The 27,523-nt window shown below is 35.2% G+C and overlaps 1 protein-coding gene across 1 annotated transcript in view; it reads right to left on the bottom strand.

Annotated features, from left to right (window-relative positions):
- Nucleotides 1-1,675: 1,675 nt before the first annotated feature.
- Nucleotides 1,676-27,523, bottom strand: part of kl-2 (dynein heavy chain 2, axonemal kl-2) — a 42,986-nt gene continuing 17,138 nt past the window's right edge. The window contains 44 exon segments of the mRNA XM_085486689.1: nucleotides 1,676-2,013; nucleotides 2,184-2,334; nucleotides 2,730-3,248; nucleotides 3,497-3,907; nucleotides 4,129-4,405; nucleotides 4,649-4,783; nucleotides 5,044-5,388; nucleotides 5,759-6,031; nucleotides 6,594-6,938; nucleotides 7,152-7,284; nucleotides 7,363-7,512; nucleotides 7,873-7,951; nucleotides 7,953-8,024; nucleotides 8,205-8,420; nucleotides 8,697-8,909; nucleotides 9,392-9,563; nucleotides 9,867-10,033; nucleotides 10,123-10,287; nucleotides 10,727-10,878; nucleotides 11,065-11,240; nucleotides 11,424-11,614; nucleotides 12,490-12,777; nucleotides 13,542-13,841; nucleotides 14,415-14,593; nucleotides 15,174-15,274; nucleotides 15,350-15,465; nucleotides 15,571-15,680; nucleotides 15,753-15,973; nucleotides 16,135-16,301; nucleotides 16,388-16,607; nucleotides 16,943-17,128; nucleotides 17,437-17,642; nucleotides 17,707-17,910; nucleotides 18,015-18,106; nucleotides 18,544-18,835; nucleotides 19,143-19,313; nucleotides 19,485-19,622; nucleotides 19,798-20,086; nucleotides 20,448-20,672; nucleotides 23,678-23,840; nucleotides 24,546-24,721; nucleotides 25,687-25,858; nucleotides 26,557-26,671; nucleotides 26,764-26,984. Coding sequence (XP_085342815.1) covers nucleotides 1,859-2,013; nucleotides 2,184-2,334; nucleotides 2,730-3,248; nucleotides 3,497-3,907; nucleotides 4,129-4,405; nucleotides 4,649-4,783; nucleotides 5,044-5,388; nucleotides 5,759-6,031; nucleotides 6,594-6,938; nucleotides 7,152-7,284; nucleotides 7,363-7,512; nucleotides 7,873-7,951; nucleotides 7,953-8,024; nucleotides 8,205-8,420; nucleotides 8,697-8,909; nucleotides 9,392-9,563; nucleotides 9,867-10,033; nucleotides 10,123-10,287; nucleotides 10,727-10,878; nucleotides 11,065-11,240; nucleotides 11,424-11,614; nucleotides 12,490-12,777; nucleotides 13,542-13,841; nucleotides 14,415-14,593; nucleotides 15,174-15,274; nucleotides 15,350-15,465; nucleotides 15,571-15,680; nucleotides 15,753-15,973; nucleotides 16,135-16,301; nucleotides 16,388-16,607; nucleotides 16,943-17,128; nucleotides 17,437-17,642; nucleotides 17,707-17,910; nucleotides 18,015-18,106; nucleotides 18,544-18,835; nucleotides 19,143-19,313; nucleotides 19,485-19,622; nucleotides 19,798-20,086; nucleotides 20,448-20,672; nucleotides 23,678-23,840; nucleotides 24,546-24,721; nucleotides 25,687-25,858; nucleotides 26,557-26,671; nucleotides 26,764-26,984 — 8,849 coding nt within the window. The 3' untranslated portion in view covers nucleotides 1,676-1,858.

Below are 27,523 nucleotides of genomic sequence, written 5' to 3'. Positions count from 1 at the left end.
TACGAGATTCGCGGAAATTGCGTGCTTTCTTGGCATTTTCCGTTCGCGGCAGGCGGTTTATTTTTGATTGTTGCAAGTGTTTTTGTTTTTTTTTTTTATTAAAATAGATAATAATAATGTGAAATAAATCACGATATTTGACAGATGTGCATATATATAGAAATTGTAATAATAATAATATTATATCATAAAATTGTAAATTGTTTCAATTTTTTATAGACTGCGATAAAAGATTTTACATTTGGATAAGAAACTGCGGTAAGTAAAAATATAAAATTCTTGAAAACGTACCAAAAATATTTGATAACGTAAAAAGGTGAACTTTGAAAAATAAGGAACTTAAAAATTGCACTAATAAATGGGCTATATGTGTGCGCGGATGTAAGGTGTGTTATATCGAAATTTAATTAATAGAATTGAGAATTAATCCCAATTTTAAGTCTTACAAATGTCCAAGCTAATTTTTTGTACCTCGTGTACATTTTTGAAAGTTATATCGAAAAATTAAATTTTAATATGCGTCTTACATCTCACATTTCGCATACGGCTCACATATAGCCTATTTATCTCTTATACTTTATTTCAACCCTTATAGAAATTTATTACTAGTAACGCCAATTTATCACTTATTTCGAGTAATTAATCACTTTTATTTCGAATACTTAAATTACTGTATATTATAGTATTTTAAATACTCGAAATAAGTGATTAATTGGCGTAGTGATAAATTTCTACAAGAGAATAAGGAGCCTTTAAATTCTTAATGTAAAAAATTTAAAGTAATTTTCTTTAATAAAATTTAATTAAAAAATTTAATTAAAAAATTTTTGAACACTGTGTTAAATCACATTTAAAATCGTGATTATTTCAATAAAAAAAACATTTTATGTGTAAAAAATATATTTTTTATATTTAATAAATTTTATATATATATATATGCATATGTAAAATATTCTCTCTTTTTCTCTCTCTCTCTCTCTTTCTCTCTCACACACACACACACACACACAACGGGGGCCAAATCTCTCAAATTGGTCTCATGATCAATTAGCTTGGATTCGCACCAGGGGCAAAGTCTGTTGGTAATGTCAAACGAATTTAGCCTGGACTTGCACCAGGGGCAAAGTCTTTTGGTCGAGTCTACGAAATTTAGCACGGACTCGAACCAGGGGCAAAGTCTTTTGGTTCAAGTCTACGAAATTTAGCACGGACTCGAACCAGGGGCAAAGTGTGTCGGTAAGGGGCAAAGTCTATCGCACGAAGATGGCGGTCTCTTCTTTAGGCAGGCCTTTGGCGATCTGTCTATTAATCTGTGCTCAAATACTAGAAAGTATCAGTATTCGGTACTTTAATACCGATTGTAGATTGTAACATTATTAGATGATGATATTTATGAATATTATTTGTTCTAAATATAACTCGTAGAAAATCTTTATATTTATAATATGTAATATAATCATGTATATTTTTTCTTCATACAAAAATTATTAAAAAATGTAATATTTTTGATATACCACGTGTTACATCTCACTATCATGCAGTTGGACCACGAGAGATGGTGCTAATAATCTTATTTATTGCACACTATTATTTCTTTATTTATATATTTTTAAGGCAAATGTTATATAATGATTAGTTTTTTAATATATGTAAAATACATTTTTATTTTTCACATTCACATTCAGGTTTTATTAATTTCATAATACATTGAAATCTATAACACAATCTCCAAAATGAATCTTTATGTATAACATAATGAAACATAAAAAATAATATAATACGCTATTTCAAATAAATATATCATGTTATTGCTAAAATTAAACTGAGACTTGAATTATAAAATATATTAACATACAGTTTATACGGTCAGGCTTAATAAAAGCCCAGTTCCTCGTTTCACCCAGAAATCTGGACCTTGTGGTCCAGCTTTGAGATCTACAGCGACGGCGAACGCAGATCTCGTTTGATCGCCGCTTCTTTGAGGATAATAATAACAAGGGCAATGATATAATTCTGTAAAAGTGTAAAGCGAATGTTGGTTGTGATCAAGCCTCTGCTTCTTTTAATTTTAATTATCGTAAGTTGTATTTATAATTTAAATAATAATAATAATTATTGCAAGTGCGCGAAGAAAATTCGATTCTAGTAAAATAATTTTAACATTTACACACAGTTAGTCTTACCTTTGATTCTTTTTTTAACTTGTTCAACGGGTCGAAAATGAATCACCGGCATGTTGCATACGAGTTGCATAGATGCGGGTTCGATGAGAATACCTTTCTCTTTGTCCCAGCCAGCACCCTCCAGAAAAATAGAGCGTATATATACGCCGTCCTAAAATTACAATGCAATCGCTTACTGCATAATCGATAAGAGCAATATTATTCTTTATAATAATTTCTTTATAATAATTTATCGATTCATTCGTGTCGCGAAAAAGATCTGTGACAATCAGAAGAATAATGGTGCAATTATAAGCAATATCTCTGCTGTATATTCGAAGCAAGTCATATTCGTGGCGATGACAGATCTTCAATCTTTATTTTTTTTTGTCCAAAAGCCGAACAGTCATATTGCATAATTGAACGGATAATTTACATAAACGAGATATTTGTATGAATGAGCACCGTTAATCCAGCAAGAAGTGTAAGCTTCTTATAGTTAAAGCGATGTTCGATCCAGGACCGAAACTGGTCGGATGAGCAATTAGCCTAATCGCTCGTAGTTACCATGGGCGGCTCGATTATAGCAGACTCATCCGTTGAGAAGACAATAAACTCCCATGACAATGAATCGATAGATACGTTCCAGAGTCTCGCCGAAGTTTGTAGCACCGCGGTAAGGAATCCGGTCGGAAATATATACGCAGCTAGCCAGAAGAGCAATGGCGGATGAGTGGTTTGAGCCCAATTGGCGAAGTGCTCGACTCGATTGATTAGATCCCTCGTCCAAGCGCCAAGCAGTTTCAACGACGGATACGCGGTCAGCCAGAGAGACGGTACTCTTCCTTCATATATGCACTTGAAGATTTCTTCTAATTCGCGCGACATAACCACCAATCCCATAATTCCGCGTTGAAGTTCCTCAAGACTGTCTCGAGTTTTTGTCAATAACACATTGTATCCTCCAATCTCTTGAAGAAGTACCACATCCAACGGCGTCTTATTTGGTCCTATCAACCTCTCTGTTGTCTCGTAATCAATCGTTTCCGGTATTCTCGAGAGAATGTCGCTCGTGAGTTGCATTACCTGTAAGACACAACAAGATTGAGTAAGAAGATTCGCTTGTAACAAGAGATCAGCACAGGATTATCGGAGGTAAGATTAATGAAGTTGCGATAACGGAATGTCAATAATATAAAAGCAGGGATATCAAGATTCCTCGTAAGATCAATGATATAAAGTCTTTTACTTTTCTTTCCATATCTCGTTACTTTACGTCTTCAAATCAAACAGGAAATGTTGAAAGCTCGAAATTCGATTGCTCTTTTACTTACCTTTTCCTCCTTATCCTCGTACATTTCTATACTAACGGTCTGCACCTGAAGACTCATCAAAGTCTCAAACATGTTTCTAGTCTCCATTATAAGGCAAGTGATATCCGCATTTGGATGCTGACCAAATGCTTCCGGCCTGTCGATGTTCGGCAGAATCGCGATAAAGTCGCGGTAGGACTCCAAGGAACCGTCGCGGGGCACGTAATAGGTGGGCAGCGATGACAAACGATAATGGGGGGTAGTCAGGACGTCCTCCGTGAAATATTGCTGGATGTATGTCATCAACAAACGGCGATCCCAGTCGTCGGTCACGTGACCACCATAGCAAACACCTGCTATGAGATATTTCAAAGATTCCCACGGTGTGACTGGATATTCGTCCAGGTAAACTTGCAGCAAATTCTCAGAGACCTGGAACAGATATCCTGCTATTATGGCAATCGTGCCTCTTTATCATCGAGCGTCACTTTGATGAAATGAATTTAAACGCCGTGAGGAGTGCTGACTTGATTTTCGAGAGAACTTCTGATTGTGAGATATCTTTCTGTGCTTATAGTAAAATAAATAAGGAATCAATAAAAAAAAGTCTTTCTACAACGTATATGCCGCTCGCAACTTTTGCTCGAAAATACCTCGAAGTCAGAATCGTTGAAACTGTAGACAACGTTCCAGCCAAGTTGTTGGAATTTCTTTCGTTCTAAAAGAATAGAGTGGAAGAAGACCAGTGTGAATAACAGCTTTTTATATTTGGACTTTTCCTGGCACAAGTCGAACTGAGTTTCGGTAATTAAACCATAAAGGCGCTTCATGTTGGCTTTTAATCCTTTTGGCGGCTCGGTAGTCATTTTTATCCCGGCTTGAAGAATCGATATAGGAAACTGAGGAGTCGGACTTGAACTAAGCCATAGTCTGTAAAAGAATTACATTTTTTGAAACATTTATTTCAATATATTTAATTGTGTTTATAATTAAATATCGTAATAATTAATGTCCATATTCAATATCATAATAAATATAATTTTTTCATTTGTTTGGTTTATTTTGTGTATTGCAAGAAAATTAAAATTTCTATTATTTTTGGCTCACTATATGTGCAAAAGATATTGTATGAATAATATATGAGATAGTATTTTATAAAACTCTGGCATATACCTAAATCTTGGATGTAAAGTTTGGCTGGAACCAAGCATTTCTACAATATTATCGAGCTTGGGCATCCAACTGAGTGAGAGGTGGCAATTCGCAAGAAATACCCAAAATCCTTCTTTGGCACCGACTTCTATCAAGCTGCGTAAAGAACAAAAGAATATGAAACTCAGAGTAATTTTTACATAACTACTATATACATACATATATTTTAATTTTGAACATCTTTTTTCATTAATATACTAGTTTGACAATTTTTTTATGTTAATAAAACTATATAAAAATATAAAATACAAAAAAAAGGATTCAGGTTTCACTTGTTTCTAAAAATTTAAGGTATCTTAAATATCACAATTTTATTATATAAATATACAAAATTTTACAATTAATTTATAATTAACCTCGTGGCAATAGAAGATTGTCCTTGGCCTAGTGATAATGTCGTGAATTTAGCAGACATGTCTTGACTGTCAACTAACTGCGTGAGAATGCCAGTAGGATCCACGCCAGGTGAAAGGACGAATATCAGTGGTGTCTGTGCTACAGAATCATTTAAGACTGCTTTTAGGTCAAGTACAGGAGGTTCCACGAAACTTTGACTGAGATTGCGAACGATATAGGTCGTAATGCAGAAGGATATTCTGTCAGGTCGACAGCTGCGAACGAATAATATTTTCTGAAACTCAGTGCACCCTTCCTCCCATTCGCCTACTAGCGGTACAGTTTCCGGTTCTGTGCTGATGTACCTAGATATTAAAGAGATTGATAACATTACATATATAGAAATGTATTTACGCAAAATATTTCTAACAGACATTAATATGATTTAAACAGATGATTATAAAATATATTTTCTTTAATATCGTAGCTTTATCATTATAATTAAAATAAAATTTAAAAGATATAAAGAAAAGATAATTAACATATATTTATATTTATGTTTAATTTAGTTATTTTACAATATTTTTGATAAATAGATTGATTTCTATACAAATATACATATATGTTTATTATTGCAATTACACACGTAAATTAAATATAAAAAAGAAAAGAAGAGTACTGTGAAAATGACTTGTCAAAAAAGGCTGAAGCGAAATAACATGACATTGTACGCACCAATTGTGCCAATCACGCGGGAGCTGCTCAAAAGAAGAAACGACTCCGTGAAATCCGGGCAGCTTGTCGAGTTCAGTGACATTGTCCCAAGTTTCATCCGGCAACCACGACACGGGTTTGTCCGGCTGATTTTCTCGGTCCACTACGATTCCGCCGCGGAGCAGAAACGCGTATTCTCTCGGGATGATTTTACCCTGCGCATCCAATATCTTGACGCACATGTGAAAAGAAAAGAGTAGCTTGTGCTGCTCGAACAGACCTCGGCATGTGTTCCTATCCGTAAAAATAAAATCCATATTATTTTTCTTTAAAATCATACATTTCTTCACTGTTTTAAAATATTTGCATAGTAAAAACAGTAAAAAGATTATAATAGTTATATCACGTCAAATGTGTGCGTGTGTATTTCAAGTTTCGTCACATTTTTCATGAAATATTATTGATTTATAATATCGCGTGAATGATAAGACTGATAAAAATATAATAAGACATAATTTTCATTAAAATTTTTTTGTAAGTATTATATATATATATATATATATATATATATTAATCATATATTATTTTTAAACTATACACATATATTCTCTCTTAAATTAATTTTGAAAAATTTGTTCGAAATGTATTATCGTTTAAAATAGTATTATATAAGTACTAAAGAAAAAAAATTAATTATGCTTTTTAAATAAAATTTAATATCAAACGTCAATAAAATAAAAAAAATTGTTTTTAGTAATAGAGCTTAAGTCGCAAATTATTTATCAATAAAGAATAGAGAAAATTTTTTAAAGACAAAACTCTTTCTTTCTGTATGTATGTAATTAAGTAATTATACCTGTAAACTGCATATGTGTGATATTCGTTCAGATGATCAATTCTCTCAGACAATTTTGTTCTTTTAGAACTTTTATCAATAGAAAGCATAAACAGTGCGTTGTATGCAACGAGGGAAAACTGATACATGGGATCGATGATGCTCATGTCGTTTAAAACGAAGAAAAGAATCGAGGCACGTTTCGCGCATGATCGATATCCTTCTCTCGCTAAATCTATTTCTTTTTCTGTCTGTTCAGTAACAGCTAGAGACTCTTGAATAGAGATAGATGTTGCCTTTGATGTTTGCAAAGTATTCAGTAAATCTGGATCGTCTAGAAGAGTTTCTCCCGCCACGCTGAGTAAACTGATAAATAAATATATTTATATATTTTGTTATTAATTGTTATAGTTTAATTACTTGTAAATTATATTAAGAATGAATAATAAAATATACATTTGTATTTAATTATTATAATATATACAGAATAAAGCGTATCGCGGTTGTACGTTAAAGCAAAAAGCTTGAGGAATTGAACGCTTGAACGTTAAAAGCTTGAGGAATTTTCGTAGATCTTACTGAAGTATTTTATCTTCTAGTTCTCTGAGAGTCCGTTTATCGGATGCAATTGTAAGTACCAGATTGTCTTTCTGTTCTTCGAGCTGCGGCTTCTCTTTCCTCACCACGATTCCGAGAAGCTGCGCTTCGAGACCTACATGCGGGACAGAGTTATATTCCCTAATCTTGTTCCATCTTTCTCTAAAGTATATACTGTAAGACTATTAGTTACCCTGCTCCTTAATGGCAAAGTTGCATAATGTCGTTTTAGTTGAAATCTCCGGGGCATAGTGGGGATTCGAGAGCTTTGTAGTCATAAACAGCCGGAATTGATCATTGTAAGTAATTATTTTATCGTTAAATTTGATCATTATTTGATCTCCTATAACATTAAAGAAATAGAATGATAAAAATTGGAAGTAAAATTTTAAAAAAATTGGTGTTAATTGTTGTCTTTTATGTTAAATGTTATTCTTATTTTACAAACAAATTAATTGCGCATTCGAGCATGATAAAATATTATTAAAAATATATTAATGTTGTTAAATATTTTATTACAGATATCTCAGTTATTCCTTTTTCCTGCGTTATTCAATTAACTAATTTAACAATCTAACAATAAACGAAAGTTATTATTGATTATTTAATACCTTTTAATTTTGACAATTAAAGCATTTTTTATAATTTCCTCATAAATGTAATACAATTAAGCGAATATAATTCTATTGATGTTAAATTTTACCTGATTTAATGAAAGCTTTTTGGAGAAGCGGATTCAAACTTGGATCAAGGGTCTCTCCGATATTTTCAAGCAGTACTGGCCGTACCGAACTGAATTGCTTGTTCCAGAACTTTCATAAAGTTCGCTTGACCAAAGTCGATTACTCTCAGTGACTGCGATTATAATCGTTACATAAAAATGGCAAAGAATTCTCAGATTTTATTGGTTTTATTTAAAATCGTTTTATCTCTCAAATTAGTTATTTAATTTTACATTAAAGCCAATAATCGATATTGCTAAAGGGATATTAGTTTCTTTGATAGAATGTGTATATCAAACATTTTTTTTTTTACGTTTTTCGTCTCCATATTTTTTATCCACTTCACCGCTTGACATTGTGGATCGATTATGAGAGGCCAACGTGTTCCTCGCGTTACTATGATGCCGTTCTCCGTGCTAAATCCATCGGATGGTAATCCTTGAGTGTTCCACTCCCTGATTGTCGACGGATCAGCTAGGAACTCCTTCACATCTAGATTTGGCGATGTCGGTATCTCCTTATCTCGCACCTTAACCATTCGTAATTAAAGTTAAACATTAATCTGTATATTTAAAAAGAAAAGTAAAAAGAATCAATTATTTATGTCAAAATAAAAATATAAAAAATGCATAAGATATCTAGCAAATAATTAATTTTTTAGTTGATTGCAAGTGATGATTCTTGTTGATTAAAGTCACATGTAAAATATGTAGTTCATTAATTTGCGAACTCTGCATAGGAAATTTGCAATTTACAATTTTCAAAATTATGAGAAAAAGTTTCGAAGAATGATTCTCGAACTTACTTCCTTGGACCAAATATTTATTAGTTCCTGCCTATAATTGGACACAAATGGTCCCAAGTACGACACAAATCCAGTAGATATCAAGCAATCCCCTGGCAGCCACTCGAAACATTCGGTTAATGACGCTACTGTGTTTTCCCATCGAATACGTTCTTCGGAAAGGCCATCCACCAACATCGCTGCACGCTCTAGTTTCAGCTTTAACAATTCAGCCTGAAAAGCAGAATGAGAAAAAAAGTACATGAAATTTATATTTCAGCAAATGCACAAAATACGATTTTTTATTATCAAAATTCAAACAAATATTATCTTTATTAAATATATATTTCTTTTATCAATTAATAAAAAATGACTTGTATATATTTCTGTTATTATTGTATTAAAATACTATTACCACGCAAATATTAAAGATCGGAGATTTTACTGTATTTAATACTTTAATTTATTTATAAAATTTTGCTATATAGATTTTACTAAATTTATGGATAAAAAATTTCCTTGTAGGAATATCTTTTGCCCATGCAAACTGAGCGAATGCAGGCTTCTGCAAGATACAAATTTATGTGTCTGTAAGCGTTATTGAGTGGACGCACGTAGTTCAATCGGACCGACTTCTTTTATCGATTTGTCCCTTTTCGCCTTTATGTGAGGTCATTTCTAGTGTTTTAAAGTGCAAGAAACATGGGTATACTCGCCAGCTTAATCAAATCCTCCTTTTCTTTCATCTTAGCGTCGTACATTCGTTGTAATCTCTTGAGCTGCTCGTGTAAGTTTTGCAGCTGCTGCATTGCCTCCTCTAAGGCCATTTCCTTTTGCTTCAACGACTCTAACGCGATCTGTAGTCTTTCCCGTTTCGGTGCCACGATTCTGCAACGCATTGTAAAGGTAGTACAATTAGATTTTTATTCACAACGAAAGATGAATAACATGATTAGGTGATCGATTAATTAAATAATAACAATTGTCGCTACGTAAAAGAACTCAAAATTTTAAAAATATTAAAAAATATATTTAATTATATAAATATCACATAAGTATTTAAAATGTAAAGCAAAAAATGAAAAGGAGATCCATCTCTCTCTCTCTCTCTCTCTCTCTCTCTCTCTCTCTCTATATATATATATATATATATATATATATATACACGTATTATACGAAATTTTGATCTACCTGTATAGTTGGCCGTACTTTTCCATAGCTATCACCCACATGCAAAGTGACTTAGCTGCAATAGATACTACGCCGACCTTTATAGGATCGAATTCAGGATTGGATGTGTACTTGGCTATTGTTCGTAGAACTCTGTCCGATATATGATCTTTGTCGAAGTCTCGAAGCTGGAAATCAAATCAGAGTAAGTTAGTTTGTGGAACGAGTAATATGAACATAGTGTTATATGTATCCCAGTCGCAATATTGTCGCTTACCGTATTAATGAAGTTTACGTCACTAAGTTGGCGTTTCGCTTCTGCCCACGTCGGTTCTGAATTTTTTAAAATCATCACGGCTTCCATCACCATCTCGACTTTTGGCGGTGGATGCGTAAAGGATTTAATTTCAGCTAAATCTTTTTTACTCAAAGCGTCTAATGCCTAAAAAAACCAGTCAACAACGTTTCGTTATAACATAATGTTCAATGTATATTAAATCTTTACTGCATTTGTTTTTTTTTTAATTTTTTGATAAGTTGAAAAATTTTTAAATGTTTTCAAAAATGTTTGATAAAATATTTTTTAACAAATAAATTATTGAGTAGAATAATAAAGCATATCTTTTTCTTTGCTCTCTCTTTCTCTCGATCATGTAAATTTGTCGACAATAAAAATTGAGTAACAGAATAAAATCTCAACATTGCATATTTATAGTGGCGAAAAGAGTTCAAGAGAATCATCACTTTGTTACATATATCACAAAATGAAATTTAAAAATACGTATATACAATGCGATGATACATATGTCAAAGCAGAGAATGAACAAAGAAATGGTTTGAAGCCGAGTAAATTTGATTGTGGAGAATGATTCGATAACCACCTTCATAGCTTCGTTCAAAGCAGGTTCGACGGTTGCTAGATCAGCTCGTGCGAGCTCCTCGAGCTTCTTGCATTCTTTTTGCTCCTCGGCTATACGTTGCGATTTGGCGGTGACCTGTCTCTGCGTTTCATCGGCATCGCGACGTTGGTTTACTGCGCGTCGCAAGCACAGTTAAAAGCGATGCATGGTGCAAGTATGAATACCGTATGATTAATTAAGTGCGCTCGAGGAAAGTTAGAACCAACACAAGCTCTCGTGCGCGTTAAAAGCAATAAGTTCTTATAGATTAATCTGATAAATGCCGCTGATAATATATCACTGTCGCGTGCGCCGTGTACCTATCGTTACGAGGAATTCTTCGCACTCTCTCGTAGATTTATGAACTTGCTGCTGAGTGACTTCGAGCTCCGCCGCCATTTCTTTAACTTTCACCCGAGTATCGTCGATCTTCGAGAGGCCGCCGCGAAGTTTGTTCGCTTGGTCTGCTAAATCTTGTCGCTTTTCTGCCAACATCCTGCGTGATACGAATACAGTGTAGCGTGATCTTATATTTCGATGAAAGTATTAAGAAAAATCTTTCGTAAAGAGAGTAAATTTAACTATACACATTAATTATATTACGTGTAATTATTTTGTATAATTTTAATTTCTGCATGGAGAATAGATTCTGATGCTTTCGCATTTATTTAATTCTCACTCTTTGTAACTGATTACGAGCTCGATAAAATTCACGGGAGTCACGTAATTGTAACGTTTCATTTCGGCGGCCATTCTGCGAGAGAACTGGGACACCGTGTCGTGGATCAAAGAGAATGATGCTGCAATTCCATCGCGCATTCGGTCCTGTAACGGTGGCAATGGAATAGCTGTCGCGGACTGCCGTGGTTCCTGCAGAAAAGTGCATCCTCATAACGCTCGCGCTCGTTACGATTGCATTGTGAATTTTTTAACTGGCCGCGTATCCTCTTGCTTTGCGCATACGAATGTAATAAAATGATTCCGTACAAAGCGCGCTCATATCATCGGGTTTAGCAACGATTTCTTATGATGTGTGTATATTTTAATGTGCGCGCGTGTTTAATATTCTCTACATTATAAATTTAATTGCATTTAATCAGTTCGAGTAAGTAATTATTCAATGCAAATTTTTATTCGAATATTTCAAAACGAGAAAATATCTTTATTTTATGACTTGTAATAGCACCAAGAGTGTCAAAGTAGCTGTATAAATGAATTGATAATCTGAGAATGGCATCGCGTAAAAATAGATTCTTTTACAGATACAGAAAAAAACTCTTTGCAACAATTTTATCTATATTCGAAACAAAAATAGAAAAATGTTATCAAATCAATAGTGTTAGACCACATTTTTAAATCAACTTAAGTACTTACTCGACTGCGTTAACACTTTTGCGTAATTTTATGTAATTTCGAATACGATTCGAAGAATATAAAGAAATACAACAATGTACAAAGCATCTTGAATATCTTTGTGAAACAAATGATGAATATATCTGAGAGCATTCTCGTGCGGGATCCAAGCGACCAATCTTAGCTTCGGTCGAAAGAAAAGAAATGCGCCAGACGGCCGTATCATCAGCGTGAGGCAAACCGTAGATGGGAAAATAATCGGATTCGCCGAAATGGTCGGCAAGAAGGACAGAGCAGGAGAGGGTGGAAGATTGGTGGTAGGAAACGCGCGTTGATCGTAAGAATCGAATCGAATGGAATCGATCGCGCGGAAAGGGGAAAGGCGTACTCACCACTTTATTTTCGCCGGTGATAGTGAGCGTCAGATTGAGATTCATGAGGAACTTGTTGCCAACTTCGAGGAGAGCTTCTCTCGGCCATTCCAAGAACCAATCGATGGTCGTGCAATTGATCAGGGAAGGATACTGCCGTAATCTGTTCCTGAAGGCATCGCCGATCGGGCTCATGCACAGGATCAAATGCATATTGGCACGCGCCCTCTCAATCAGAAAGCAATATACCGTCTCCGTTGTTGGTATCTTTCCAGCCTTCGTTACTTCCTTCGATAATCTATTTTTAATCTGGTGAAACACAATATATCCATATTTTGCGACGGCTCGCTTTGGAACTGATCATATTTTTGCTTATTTGAATCATTGTACAAATGCAATTTATGATAGTAAAATTTTAACTATCTGCTCTAACACGTGTGTGTATATATTTCTCTTTCTCTGATGCATACACGTGCACACATGATCCTCTATGTTATTTTTTTATATTTTAAATTATACTCTTGATAAATACAATCAATTATTTAAATAAATTTGCTAATCTATGTTATTTATTTACACAATTCTGTATTTAGTGTAATAGATATGAAAATCTTATGTACATTGTGAAAAAAAAACATTTTACATATTTTTGAAAGAACTTTATAAGCATTTCTTACTAATAAATTAAATTTATGTGTTTTGTATTTTGTATTTTTGCAACTCTTGTGCGTAATCCGATAATTTTTAATTACAATCCTTTTGAAAGTAAATTAATATAAAATTTAATATACATTTGTATGTCTATATATACAATTAATGATTTAAAAACTTTTGCATTCTGAATAATACAAAAACATTTTTAGCTTTAAAATATCAAAATATCAAAAATTGAGACAGTAAAAATAATCAAACAAAATATAAATTTCATGAGCAGTTGAAAATGGTACTTTTTGTGAGTTTTCAATTTTTCTGATTGTCTTTTCCGCGCGTAGAACGCGCTTTATTATGTATCAAGTAGCGTCGCGGATTATTATCCAAATGGATATGAAATAATGGCGTATTAACCGACTTACGTTCTCCATTTCGTCGCTCTTGTAGAGATTAGCCACTTCGCCAGTACTCAGCATATTGTTGACAATCTCCAGAAACTGCTCCTCCACCACTTGGGTATCGTTGAAGAGGAAACTAGTCGGTTTGTTCTCCACCCCGACCATTGAGTACAGAGTCTTGAGATCTTCACGAAATTCCGGTATCCTATATTGTGCCGTAATGGCAACTTGATAGGTGGACAGATCGCACATGTAACTGCCAATACGTGAAAGCGATTGTCTACCACTACCACCAATTCCAATCAGAAGGATATTACCGTGAGGCTGTAAAAGAACATTATTACAATTATCAGATTTGCTTAATATATATATACATATATTATATATTATAATATATATATATATATATATATATATATAATGAAATAATATATTAAGAGTTTAACTAGGCTCTGTAATATATAAATATAAATTTAACATATATAAGATAGGCAATAAGAGCCAAATCGCGGATGACAGTGCGTTATTCTAAACGAAACTAAATTTTTTCGTTAGAATTAAATACCTGTGCACAAGGCACCAAATTTTTACTTGGACACGGCCAAGATATAAAATTGGAATAATCTCTACAAGAGATTTTTAATTCCATGTATCCCCTATTCCCCCTAAAGAAATAAAGTGCGAGAGAAAAATATAGATCCGAAATAATATATATTATTTTATATTATATATATATATTATATATTTGTTTTTTGTTAATTATTATTTAAAATTAATAATCAATTTTTGTAAATATACTGTAAAAATATACACATACTTTATAATCATAATAATACATATCGTTAGAATATGAATAGAATGTTCATTGTTATAAAGCACGCGATGCGAATCACTAACCTGCGATATTACACGAACGATGCGACATACATGTTCAATCGCATCGCGGAACAGGATGAGATCGAGGCGGACCACGCCACGAGAAGCATTATACTCGTCCATCTGTTCTTCCATGTAACGCCTTACGGCACCGATATCCGAGAGATCTTCGTATATATTCCAAGCATTCATGAAACTACCTGCAAATGTTAATTCAATATAAAAAAATGTGTATATAAATATATATATATATATATATACAGGGTGTCCGGTAACTAACGGACCAATGATTAAGGGCGGATTCTCTGGCCAATTTGGAGACGATTTTTCCTTAGCAAAAATGTTGGAAAGTCAATAATTTTCGAGTTATAAGCGATTGAAAAAAATGGGTTTTTTGAAAACTAAACGTTAAAAGTCTAACATAATTACATTCTTCAGTTAATTTCAGGTAGAGTTTTACTATAATAAAATTTTAATTTGAGGCTTAGTTATAAAGATACATAATGACAAATATTGGAAAGCTGTAAAAAATGATGACCCTTTTCGACATTTTCGCTGAGGAAAAATCGTTCCCAAATTGATTGACCAAAGAATCCACTTGTAATCGTTGGTCCGTTAGTTACCGGACACCCTGTATATATATATATATATATATACCTATAATATTAAAAATATGTACTGATTATTAATATTATTATTGACAAACGCATCAATGAAAGAGTATATTTATATTAGCTGAAATGAAAAGATTGCATTCCAATATATCCAGTGCATATTTACCAAAAATAGGGCATCTTTTCTCCGGACAGACATTATGGAAGGTCAACTCAAAGTGCTTTCCGAGCTGATCGTTCAACTGAGTCACGAACCACTCTCTGTCCCTGAAAGAAATTGCTCAGCATTTTTTTTCACCCGTATTCCGGGCCAAATTAAGTTAATGCCTCTTGAGCGCTTACTTCTCGTCAATAAGCCGATCGCAGAAAACTCGGAAACTCTCGTGAACCCACAATCGCAGAAAAGTCTGTCTCGAATACTGATAGTCCTTATGGCTGCGCAGCAGCCCTTGGAAGACCTGTCGAAGGATCAATACCAATTTTTGTACCTGTATCATCTTTACGTTCACATATCTACTTTCTGCCGGTTGCTCGTCAATTTTTAATTTTAGAGTTTTTTTTACCTTTGATATATCCCTTAAGTTAAATAAGTAATGCATTTTGGATGGAGTGGGAAGCATCTTTTGAATTACGTGATTGTAAAGTTTGATCGAGGCAAGTGTTATGTCATTTGCTAAAACAGATAAAAAAAGTCACTTTATATAATAGTTAATTGGACGTAATTAATTTTATCTCGCATACTTACATATTCCTTTTACTTCAGCATGAAATTCGGAAAGTTGCTGATTTAGCATTGTGCCGTAGATTCTTATAATTTGTTTCTCAGATGGAAAAGTCATATTAATGATATTAAATTTTGTAAGTAGTCGATCCGTAATGATGTTGCGGCCTCCGCCGGATGGTCCCATCGCTGCTATTAATTGTATTGTTTGAATGTACTTTCTCGTTTGCTTCTGGCGATCGAACCTGTCGATAATATTTTTTTCATTTGTTGCAATGTTTTGTGAAATATTCCAATATAATATCTCTGTTACGTTTCTCTTACACACGTTATTAATTCGTTATTTGTTATTTATATACTATTCTTTTATGTTTTTTATGTGTTAAATTATGATTAAATATATTACCAAAATCCGTAATCAATCCACTGTCGAATTAATTCTAACGGCGGTTGCGAGCCGTATTTCTCTTTCATGGGCATATTAAAATCGTCCATGAAAGTGATCAGAGTCTTACCGCCCGTGGGAATGTAAACACCTTTCGTTCGTTTCTCCAGTCTGCTTTCTATTGCATCCTATAAGCCAAGGGAGAAGCCTCGGTATAAAACGTTCATTCAATATTTAAAATTATTATCCATTTGATACATGCTCAGAGCCATACTTGTATGTTATTGGATGTAGTTTGTGCCGACATGTTTACAAGTAGAACGGCGTACTTCGTGTCGTCTAGGAGCTCAAGTACCGAGTGGATGTTAGACGTTTTTCCTGTACCCACCGGACCCACTACGAGCACCGGAAAACCATTCGATAGGAGGGAACTCACGACGTAATCGTATCGTATCGTGTCCACAGTAGGTACTATTATCTTGTAGAATGGCAGGCTGTAAATTAACTCAGGATATACTAGCCGCACACACACAACTTCTCTTAAGAGATGATATCGGCAGTTATCGATTTCCTCGAAAATATATGGATGTGATTGAATATGATATAACGTAATTTGAATGATTTGACCTGAATATGTACGACTTGATATGAGATTTCGACCGAATTTAGGATATTCTGATCTTAATTAAACAATCATGTTATACGATAATCAACGCGTGTCGATGGTTGTCGCTTATAAATATAGCTTCTCAAATAATTGGTAATTTTAAACTTTTTAAGAAATATCAGAATTTCGTGACCCCGAATTTCCATAAATATCTACATTTACCCAAGTTGAAATTTCCAAGCCTGTGATAATTTTTCCTCCCATAAAATGAAAGTACGCAGACGTGTATCCACGTAATACTCGTAAACTGTGTCCCGCAGCGGAAAGGAACTTTCGATTTCTCTTATGAAATTATCCATCTTCTGACGACCTTTCTCATCGACCGAGGCACACAATGACCATACCATGCTGTAACATGACATTGAATATAATTATTTAGTGCGCTCTTGACTATCATTATCATGTCATTGGCTTAGAACTTGCACATTATAGTTTAATACAACTTGTGTAAAACACTGGAGAACTACAATATTAATATTAATTCAAAATGCCCAAAGGTGACGACTATAATATTCCGTATCGGTTGGAGATACGATTTATAAATTCACGATTCTCGTACATCCTGTAACTTATGTATCTCACCGAAACGCAATCCTACGCAATATTTGAAATACATCTGAAATGCGTCTTTAAAAAATAAAAATACTTTTACTCACCAGAAGAAAAACCATATTTTGCATATTATGGAAAAGGCAGCGCGATCTTCGCCTAATTCCACACCGTTTTGCGGTGTCGCGAGTACTTCCAGTAATTTGCAGAGCGACTGAATGGCGTTTAATTCGTGAACAGGCACGAGTTCCTCGCAATTCTTCCGCTTAAATTCCAACGTGCTGTTAATGTGGCTCTCGAACAGCTGATTCATCTGATTGAAAAGCAATGAAATGTACATTCCGTCGGATCGTGCAGAATTATTCGATTTGTCTCACCTCCTCGACAAACTCCGGTCTTGCGCTATACTTTTGTAACCACGAATCGACGTACGGACGCCAGCCGAGACTCTTGTAATCGTTATAAACCATGCCTACTCTCGAGATCGTCGCTGGAGAGGCGACAGCTAAGTCTTGCACTTCAAAGAGCAACGACACTTGATCGGGTACAGTGATGCGATCATTATTTATCAGCGTCAGTACCTTGAAACGCGAAGTTCTTAGTTCTAGGAACGCGTTGATTGGCCTTGCAATTTCAGTTCAAGGAGTAAATCGAAAAGTATCAGCAAAGAATGGACCAAGTATACCTTGTTGTCGTCCATGACGCTGTTCATGTTTTCAATCCAATCAGGGTCCACGGGTCCGTCAAAGAGGATCCACTTCTCATCGGCGGTATCTTCTGTCAAAAGAACATTGAATTTTACACAGTAGCATATTTTATATAGAATACAGATCACGTTAAGGAAATAAGTTTCTATTCTAATAATTTTGCTTATATTCTCTATTCTTCTGATTTTATTTATTATATATATATATATATATATATATATATATATATATATATAATATTTGTATAATATACGTATATGTGTATACATATAGAAATATATTATTTATGATAATACAAATATTACTCGTAATGCAAAGTATTTTTAATTTTTGCTTTTGATAAAAATACATAAATTAAGATAGATATCTCTTATGCATAACGTAACAGATATTTTGTCACAGAACATTACAGAATTCATTGTATTCGTCTCTAACGTCATATATCCATAACGCGTGACATACTTATTACACTACACATATTACATTGTAATCAATCAAGCGCTTTACCGGAACAAGTTTTCCGCATGATGGACGATATCACCCCGTCGAGCCATTCTCCGGTAGAAAGATTGTACTCGCCGTAGAGTTTACCGAGACTTAGTGCCTTAGGATTAATGGGATATACGTGAACGGTGTTAAAGCCCGGCTTTCCATCGCTCTTCATTGTCGTCATCGTATTCTGTAAAATCTTCCACGTTGCGGTTTTTGCGGTGTTTGACACGCCGACAATCATCGTTGAGTGACGCGAGCTCTTTGTCTCGTACAGCTCGATGACTTTTGTCACCATCATTGGAATCGGCTAGAATAATTTAGAGCGATTAATTAATTCTTGCGAGGTATAGCTAGGAAGACGATTTATCCGAACAATATCAATAACTCTTTTCGCCGAAGATTAAATTCTAAAGGAAAAATTATCTGAGAGATGGATACGCGAGCGCAATTTAATATATACACGTTAATATATTTATAAACGCTAGATCGGCACGAATAATTTCTCGATAAATGCCTTTAGGGCCGTGGTGCGGCCGTAAAAAACGAGAACGTCGGCGCCTTCCAGCAAGTAGAATCGTTGAAATTATACGTTATATCCTCCCTAAGTAGATTACCTGCAGCTTCAACTTGATTGCCTCATTGGTTATATAACTGATAATTTCCTCGTAATCCACGGTGGATACGTCTACGTTGGGGAAAAGATCCGTAATAATATCGAGGAATAGCGGTAGATCATCCGAGGTAAGTTTGGCGACGTTCATATCTTTCATGGCGAGAATAATTATCTAGACAAAATTTAACTTGGCTGATACAAATTTATGGTATTGTAACATATATGATTTTGCATTACTTGGAATATAAAACAGTACAAGCTAATTTAAAAATTATTCAAGCATCATTAATAATAATCGACGTTTTGGGTGATTTTAAAAATAATGAAGAAAATAAATAATTACTTCGTCGTCGGGTAAATTGGAATATAGCCTTCTCTTTTTACCAGCGTATCGAGTTAGTGTTACTATACCTCGCAAACCAAAGTCGTAATGATGCTGTTTACTTAGCTGCTGCTGAGCGAGAGAGTATAAGGTAAAGATCTACAAGAAGAAAAGCAAATTGTAAATTATGCACAATTTCCAACAAATTCTGATGTTAAAATTTCTTGAATAATAAATAAAATAATTATTTAAATTAGTAGATTTTGAGAGGTAATAAAAAATCATTTATAGTATGATATTAAGAGATTACAAATTAATTATAACTTTGAGTAACCTTTTTGGCTAACACAAGTGTGTTTTGAAACCCTTCGCCAAACAGGTTGATTTCAACAATCATGGTACTGTCCGGCACCATCATCGAGATTGGCCGGAACATGGACTTTAAATTGTCTGGAAGTTCGGTACGTCCGGCGTAACCAGGATTCATTGTGATGAAGATGCCGCAGGTGTGCACCAGATTTATAGAGGCGCCGTCGAAAATGAATCTCGTAAGTCTCTGAGCGAGGGCGGTCAATATCGATAGTATCTGTTGCGCTACTACTGATAACACTTCGACATTAATTCTGCGATTACGAAAGAATTCATTTCTTCAGATCTTTTGCGTTCCTTTTCTACAATCTTTTTCTTCCACATTAAGTAGAAGTATAAAAAGTTTCTCGTTTGTGAAAAATTAAGTAACTCTTCAAAATTAAAATTTACAAACATATTTTTTATTAATATTTTATGATATAATAAATAAATAATATAATATACATGTATATATATATATATATATATATATATAAATTTTATGTCTTTTCTTTTGTACGCACGTTGTTTAGTTCTCAAACAATAATCATGCGTTTCGAGATGAGATTTTATTTGGATAAAAGATTCTTAAATTTTCACTCGCGTGATAATAATGTAAGCTTCAAGAATATTTACCGGTTGAACTCATCAAAGCATCCCCAGGCGCCGGATTGCGACAATCCGCAAAATAATCTACCCATACTTTTATAATCCAATCCTTCTGAACAATTTTGTACGATTACATTGAAACCGAGCGCTTTTCCAAGGTCTTTTACTGTTTCAGTTTTTCCAGTACCCGCAGGTCCCTTTGGACTTCCACCGCGATATAAATGAAGAGCTGTTGTCAATGTGATGTAACATCTGGACGAGATAAACGGTTGAAGAGTTATTTCATTGTTTAATACATGATAATACGTGACATATGCAAAACTGGAAAATTAACAGAAGAGTGCACTTTAAATATACTTCTATAATCATAAATATAAAATCATACAATTATCATATTATTTTGCAATAAGAGATAAATAACATGTTTTAAACACGTCTCTCGAAAAGAGCTTAAATATCATTTATTATTGCATTTTATTAACGCGAATATAAATATATTTCATTTCCCTCGACAAAAAAGACCTTCGTGCAATTGACGGCCTATCGGTGAAATATCTCGCCTATCAGATCTGTATTTCGAGAACGCAGCTGCAATCTGGCATTCGATTCGAGGAATATATATAACCCTGTGTGTGTGTGTATGCTCCGGCGCAGTTTGCGATTTAATGCGTCTACTCGTAGCAAAGAGGAATGATTCATCCACCTTCGCGCGTTGGATGCGGAAGATTGAGATTTCCGCAGGGGCGGAATCCACGCTGTGTCTTCTTTCCGCAAGACAAATTCTCGGGACCGCAAGAGCGAACAAATGTATCGAGATGGCAATCGCCCCCTATAAATTAGAGCGACGGGAGAGCGCGACGGGAGAGACGGGATAACCTTTTATCGCGATTAAATCGATACTACTGTTAAGTAGCGGATATCGCGCTTTAGTCCGACGCTCAGTCTTTGATGTCGCTACGCGCGTCGATGTGCGCTACTCGTTTCGAAACCGCTCTTGAGATTGTGTCGCATTGTCACCGTATTACATCGTGCTGGCTGCATATCGAATTTATACAGCGCATATATTCGCGATATTACATCTTTGACGGTTCACAACTACGCGGTTCTGATATACGCGCGAGACGGACGTTTTGCGGCGAGCAGTCATTCGAGAGGGCTTCATCGTGCAATGTATATGTGCGTGTGCGAATAAGCTCTTCGATGTAAAATGCAGAATCTTCAACTTCAACCACATCGCGACATAATCTTGATCAGATTTTTTTTACGTATATGATAATTTAATCTCTCATTCTTTTATCGTAAATTTTTCTGATTCTGTACCAAGTTACCTCTCTTCGCTCCGTTATTTTATTATACTTGCTTTAAGATGGGGCTTCGTACTGATCCTCTTACATTCTGTATAATTGAATCACCTTTTCCCGCAAATTTTAATTTAGTCGCATGAAATTTAAGTATATACGAGGGCTCCGTCGGGTATAAGGAAACCTCTGGAACTTGTTTCAACTAAGCGATCGTTGTCAACTGCTCTCGCCACGACACGTGACATTGTTCCCGCGCTAAGATATAACTAGTTGTACGAAGTTGTATGATATGCGATGAGTATCGCGAGTTCGCGACCTCACCTTAATCATGTAACGTGAGCTATTTGATGCGATCAGTATCGCGGGGAAAGTTCCCTCATTAAATACAACGGAGCTCTTAAAACTTTACCTAATCGGACACGTGCAATGGCGTCAAGCAATCCCTGTGATCGTCAGGGCTACGCCCGTTGACCCGAACCAGGTTGTAATACATCGCCAATGTGTCGAACACTAAGCATTACTCGCCCCACCGTCGTGTGTTATCCGGGCTCGTGACAGACGAAATTACGGCTGGCCACACGATCTGGTGCCAACTACGTGACTAACTATAGCACGCGCGATAACCACTGAGAAACTTCTGCTTTAACATTGCTAAACGGAACAGAGGACCGCTGACCGACTAAATACGTCGCGACGCGCGCGCGTAATGTCACAAAAGTAATTTTGCAAATGGTACCGCAATCGAGTGCATATACGTATGCCACTAATCGTGTTCACTGTACAAATTCATTTTAACGATGTATATTTCACCAAGTATTTGCGGTATAAAGCATCTCGGTGAAATCGTTGTCGTTCTTCACAACTTGGCAAAAAATATTATCCTGTCGTATATACGTTTCTGAAATTTATTTTTCATCCAATTAACCGGAATAAATGGATTTTTAAAAAGAGCTAGGCGCAAAACGCAGATTCTTTTTTTTGTCTCGATAAATGAGAATTTATTGATTTATTCTACAAATGCTTATATGCTTTTCAGTCCCTTGATTGAATCGTCGTCATCAGCAAGTGAATCAAATTAAAGAGTGCACATAATTTTCAATAGCTTTTGCGATCTTCACGACGGTTGATCGCGACAAATTCTCCTTCCAGTTACAACTGTTGAGAAAAGAATTAGGTACCTGATAACCTGATTTCACAAGTATTGCACAACGTCCGAACACTTGACAGTTTATCGCCCGAACACGCTCAATTGAACGTCACAAAGGTCGGAACACAATTGACAGATCAATAATAATATTTTCTCATTGTGATTGTATTTGAAAAAAATATATAAAAACCTTGTACATTTCCATTAAATTTATTACGATCGAGGTTAATGTCATTTCAATTCATAATGTCGTGCAATAAACCATTGTGAAAATCGCTGGAATTATTGAAGATCGCATATACATTCTTATGATTTACTTATTAATGCTAATCCAATCCAGAGACTAAAACGTATATTTATAGGATTAATCAATAAATTCTCATTAGAAGGGAAAAATAATTTACGCTTTGCTAACCACGTCTGGCTCTTAATAGCCTATTTCCTGCTAGTTGAATATTCAATACCAAAGCCCTTAGACTTCATTTTTTTATTTAATTTTATTTTAACTGACGTTTTTACTTTTTTACGACTAACTAAATATTACATCAGATCTAGATATACAACAACAAAATTGAAATAATTTTCAATTTTGTTTATCAATGTACATTTAATGTTAAAAATATTAATAACGAAATAATATATCAAGTGTTTTCGTGAAAAATAAATTAATATTATTTTCTCTCAAGAAAAATGTTTTTGTTGAAAAAAAATTGTAAAATAAATATAACTAAAAAATTAATGATTGCGTGAGACAATTATAGCTAACATTTATTGCTATGTAATTAAACTAAAAGTTCAGGAAAACGTACCGGTCTGTCAGAGGAGTTATTACAAGTCTTCCGGTATTGCCTAGATATTCGTAGCCATATATGAAGTGAGTGTTTGTTTGCCGGACAATACAATCGTCTATGTCTGCATCCCAATAAAATCTTAACTGCGACAGCCATTCGAAAGCGGTCACATCTTTGCAATCTGAAAAATTTTGAAAAGTAAGTTTGTGCTCCTGTTTTTTATCTGACTTCATTTATTTTCTCTCTGACTTGAAGCAGCAAAGAAAGTATATACTAATGAAATAATATAAGAAATGTCACGCAGAGTTGAAATATTATTTTATAACACATTAGCACGTATTACATGGGAAGAGAAAATTTATTATCTTTTTCTTTTAATTTTATAAGATGGCAAAAAAGACAACGGCGCGATTCTTGATAATAAAAATCATTTTAACGTAAAGTTTGTTTTATTTGAAATCACGAGATTGCTCCTACATATTAACGAAAATTATATATTGCAAAAGATTGATATTGAAAACTAAAGAATTATTATAAGAAAGATAGAATTTTTTCATAAACTTTCGCCAATTTTATATTTTTCCAAAAATAAACCCTCGCTGTCATACATGTATATTTCTGTAAGCATTCTCTTCGAAATACCACCGATATACAAATTTACTAGGGGATGCAACGGTATTTTTCTACTATAGCGTATCGTATCGCCAACGATATAACGCTAGAACGTGATGCGGTTGCGATGGTTCTATAAAATGGTTCGTAATTTGTTGGCTGTACATTCGAGTGTATGTTGAGTATATTTTTACAAAAAAACAAATATGTGTAACAAATATCGTTGAATCGATGACAAAGGAACGATTGTAGAAGAATGCACGAATTCACTTACTCATTTTGTACATTTTGTCGATGACATCTCTCGCGTGTATCTCGATAACAACAATAGCCTTGAACTTTAGTCGATCCAGTTTACTCAGATCACTTCGTATAGTTTCCGAGTACTTGTCTAACGTCTGATTCTGTTTTCTTCTCAGTCTTCGCAATGGCTTCTTCGAGTCTACCATTCTCGAGTACGAAGGTAAATCAAATAAAACTTAATTGAATTGTCAAATACATAGCTAACATACTGTTTCGCAATTGCGCTACCTGATACATAATTAATCTATTCGTTTTCAAGAGTCTCTAGAAAGCTTTGAGAAAAGCTATCTCATTAAAACTGAATAACATTTTTTAAAATATTATTCTAAAGTAATACAAGTGTGTTTGTATATACACATATATTATGTATACACGCCCTCGTATTAATTATACATAAATATGCATACGGTTATCATCTCTCTTTGAAAAATGTTATCAACATAAAGTGTCATCCTTAAATGTTAAGATTTATGCAACAACGTAAATGTAAAGAAACAATGCGACACGCGATGCACTTTTAGCGATATTATTTCTCGTCGTGCAGCTCATCTCTATTTATCCAACAATGCGCGTTGTCCTTGACATCTCTTTTTCCGGAGTGTAACGGAAAGGTACGTTGGGAGGGATTTTATTCGGTAGGTAGGGATATTCCCTGACTATAGGTGCGGGTTAAATTATTCGCGGTACGGCTAGTATATGCAAATAAGGGAGAAGGTGGAAGGATGCCGTCGCCGGATCGCAGGACCAGACGTAGAATATGCAAAATTTCTCTTATTAGACTTGCCGTGTCTCCTGTCTTCTTCCATGATCATTCCACCAGCCTCCTCCCACGCGCATCTACGTGTACATATTCGTGTACGTGAGTAGGTATATATATATATATATATATATACGTGCTTGCACTCGTGTCTGTACGTGTGAAGAGATCTTTTCTCGTCCCGGGTACGTCACCGTCTCGTTTCCTCTAACCGTCTTTCGACGTCCGTCAGAACCGGCCTCACGTTCATCCCGTTTTTCTCTACCACCTCCGTTCCGTCCTCGAGTCGCGTTTGCGTTTCCCGCACGTTTCATAACTAACGTAGCTAAATTTCTCATAGACAAGACGTACTCACTTGCAGTGCAGCAGAGCGCGCGTGCAGTCGCTCGTCCATTGAATCTGAGTGGACGTAATGGCCGGCTGGCCCGGCCACTCTTTCACCCACCTGTCGCGTTTCGCGAGCATTTTTCGCAGAGCTGTCCGACACTGCCTCAACACTTCGCGCAGGGTCACTCTCATCGCGGCCTCTGCAATTGCCACCCGCGTTTTATTCACGCTCGCCGCCTCGCGTTTCCATCCCCTTCTTCATCCCCCGATTTATTCCCTATGCGCGCGCGCTATTTCGCGTATTTTTATCTCTCGCAAACAGAAATCGAAGTTGTATGCGCTGATGTGCACGCGGGTATCGGGTAATTTACGACGGTCGTGGACCAACGTCGGGATTGAGCATAAATTATGGCCAATTTTCCAGCGCCGGCTTTTATTTACGCAACGACCGAACCGTTGTAAACGCTACTGAACACGCTGCGGGATACTGTAAATATTTGATGAGTCCATGTTCACACGTCGCTGATCTTTCTCCTAGTTTTCGCGCGTGCGAAAGAATTTTGTCGCTTCCATATGTCAGATGGAAGCGAAACCGCCGCCTCTTTCGATTTTGCAAAAAGCAATTTATGATCTTATAAATTCTCGCGTATATATATTTCCTCAGCGTGCGTTTTGTGTACGCGTGTAGATTTCGGTGAGATAACAGGAAACAGAATTTATAGGGATATATACCTAAATTCACGGAATGGTAACTACCGTGCGCGCGTTTGTCATGGAAAGAATATCGGATTTTAGAATTACACCGAGATGATTGCGTGTCTCTTTTTTTTGGAATTTTCGCAGTTTTATGCTTTGCAAATTATTCTTCGAAATATATTTACGTATAAAACGAACTCACCGATATTGCGCAGCCAATATTCGACTTGACCCTCCAAGAGGACCGGTTCGACAAACTCGACGTACTCTTCATCGTTCGAGTATATGCCGTCAGCCACATGTTTTCCAGTCAGCGACTTGAGACGGAAAGATGCGATATTAAGAGTCTCGAGACAATGCGCTTACGTAGAGGAAGCAAATGTAGGAGAATAAAGGGACGGAGAATTACTTTGCTGAGCTTCAAGGACTTGATGTTCGCGAAGAGCTTCCTGATGTGGGACTGTATGAGGTCCGGTCTTTTAGAATGCGCGAGGATCTCCAGTATATCATCATTCGAGACGAAGTAGAGCCTCGGAAATATACATCTCTTGGTCTCCAGGTACTGCTCGAGCGCCAACTGCAACGCCTCCAACTTGTCATTGAGTTTGTTCAGGATTTCCAGCAAGCCAGCTAACAGGATCGCCAGGATGGGGAGCAAGAAAGAGGGGGAAAAATGCAAATGCTTTCAATAGAATAGATTTACATTATTTTACAGTACGCGTACGCGTCGGCTCGTCGCTCGATTTTTTATCTTTTTTTTCTCTGTTTTTCTCTCTCTCTTTTTTTTTTTTTTTTTTTTTAGCGCCGGAAGCCGACACAGGCGGTTTGTACGTATCCATTTACATTAATACCCTGGCTCGGACGTAGCTTAAATAATTTTAATCCTAGTTTAACGCTCAGAGTGATCGTGCACGATAAATGCGGAATATATCTCTGGTGCAGTAATATTTTTTTCATTAGTTAATTGCATTTTACAAATATCCTTATTGAATACGTTTTATACTGAAAACATTAAATTTAGCATCTGGCTAGTGCACGTTTACATTGTTATATATAAAATCTTTTTATTTTTTAATTAAAAACAAGTTTGCTAGATTTTATTAATTAAAAGAAATATTTTGCCTCGTTTCTTTTTCACATATTATGGAATTATCTTTAAATTATCTTTA

The sequence above is a fragment of the Nylanderia fulva genome, unplaced genomic scaffold (genome assembly GCF_048542155.1).
Source record: "Nylanderia fulva isolate GAGA-0341 unplaced genomic scaffold, ASM4854215v1 Scaffold47, whole genome shotgun sequence".
NCBI lineage: Eukaryota > Metazoa > Arthropoda > Insecta > Hymenoptera > Formicidae > Nylanderia > Nylanderia fulva.
The sequence above is the reverse complement of the archived record's forward strand: the minus strand, read 5'-3'. Positions and strand labels throughout refer to the sequence as shown.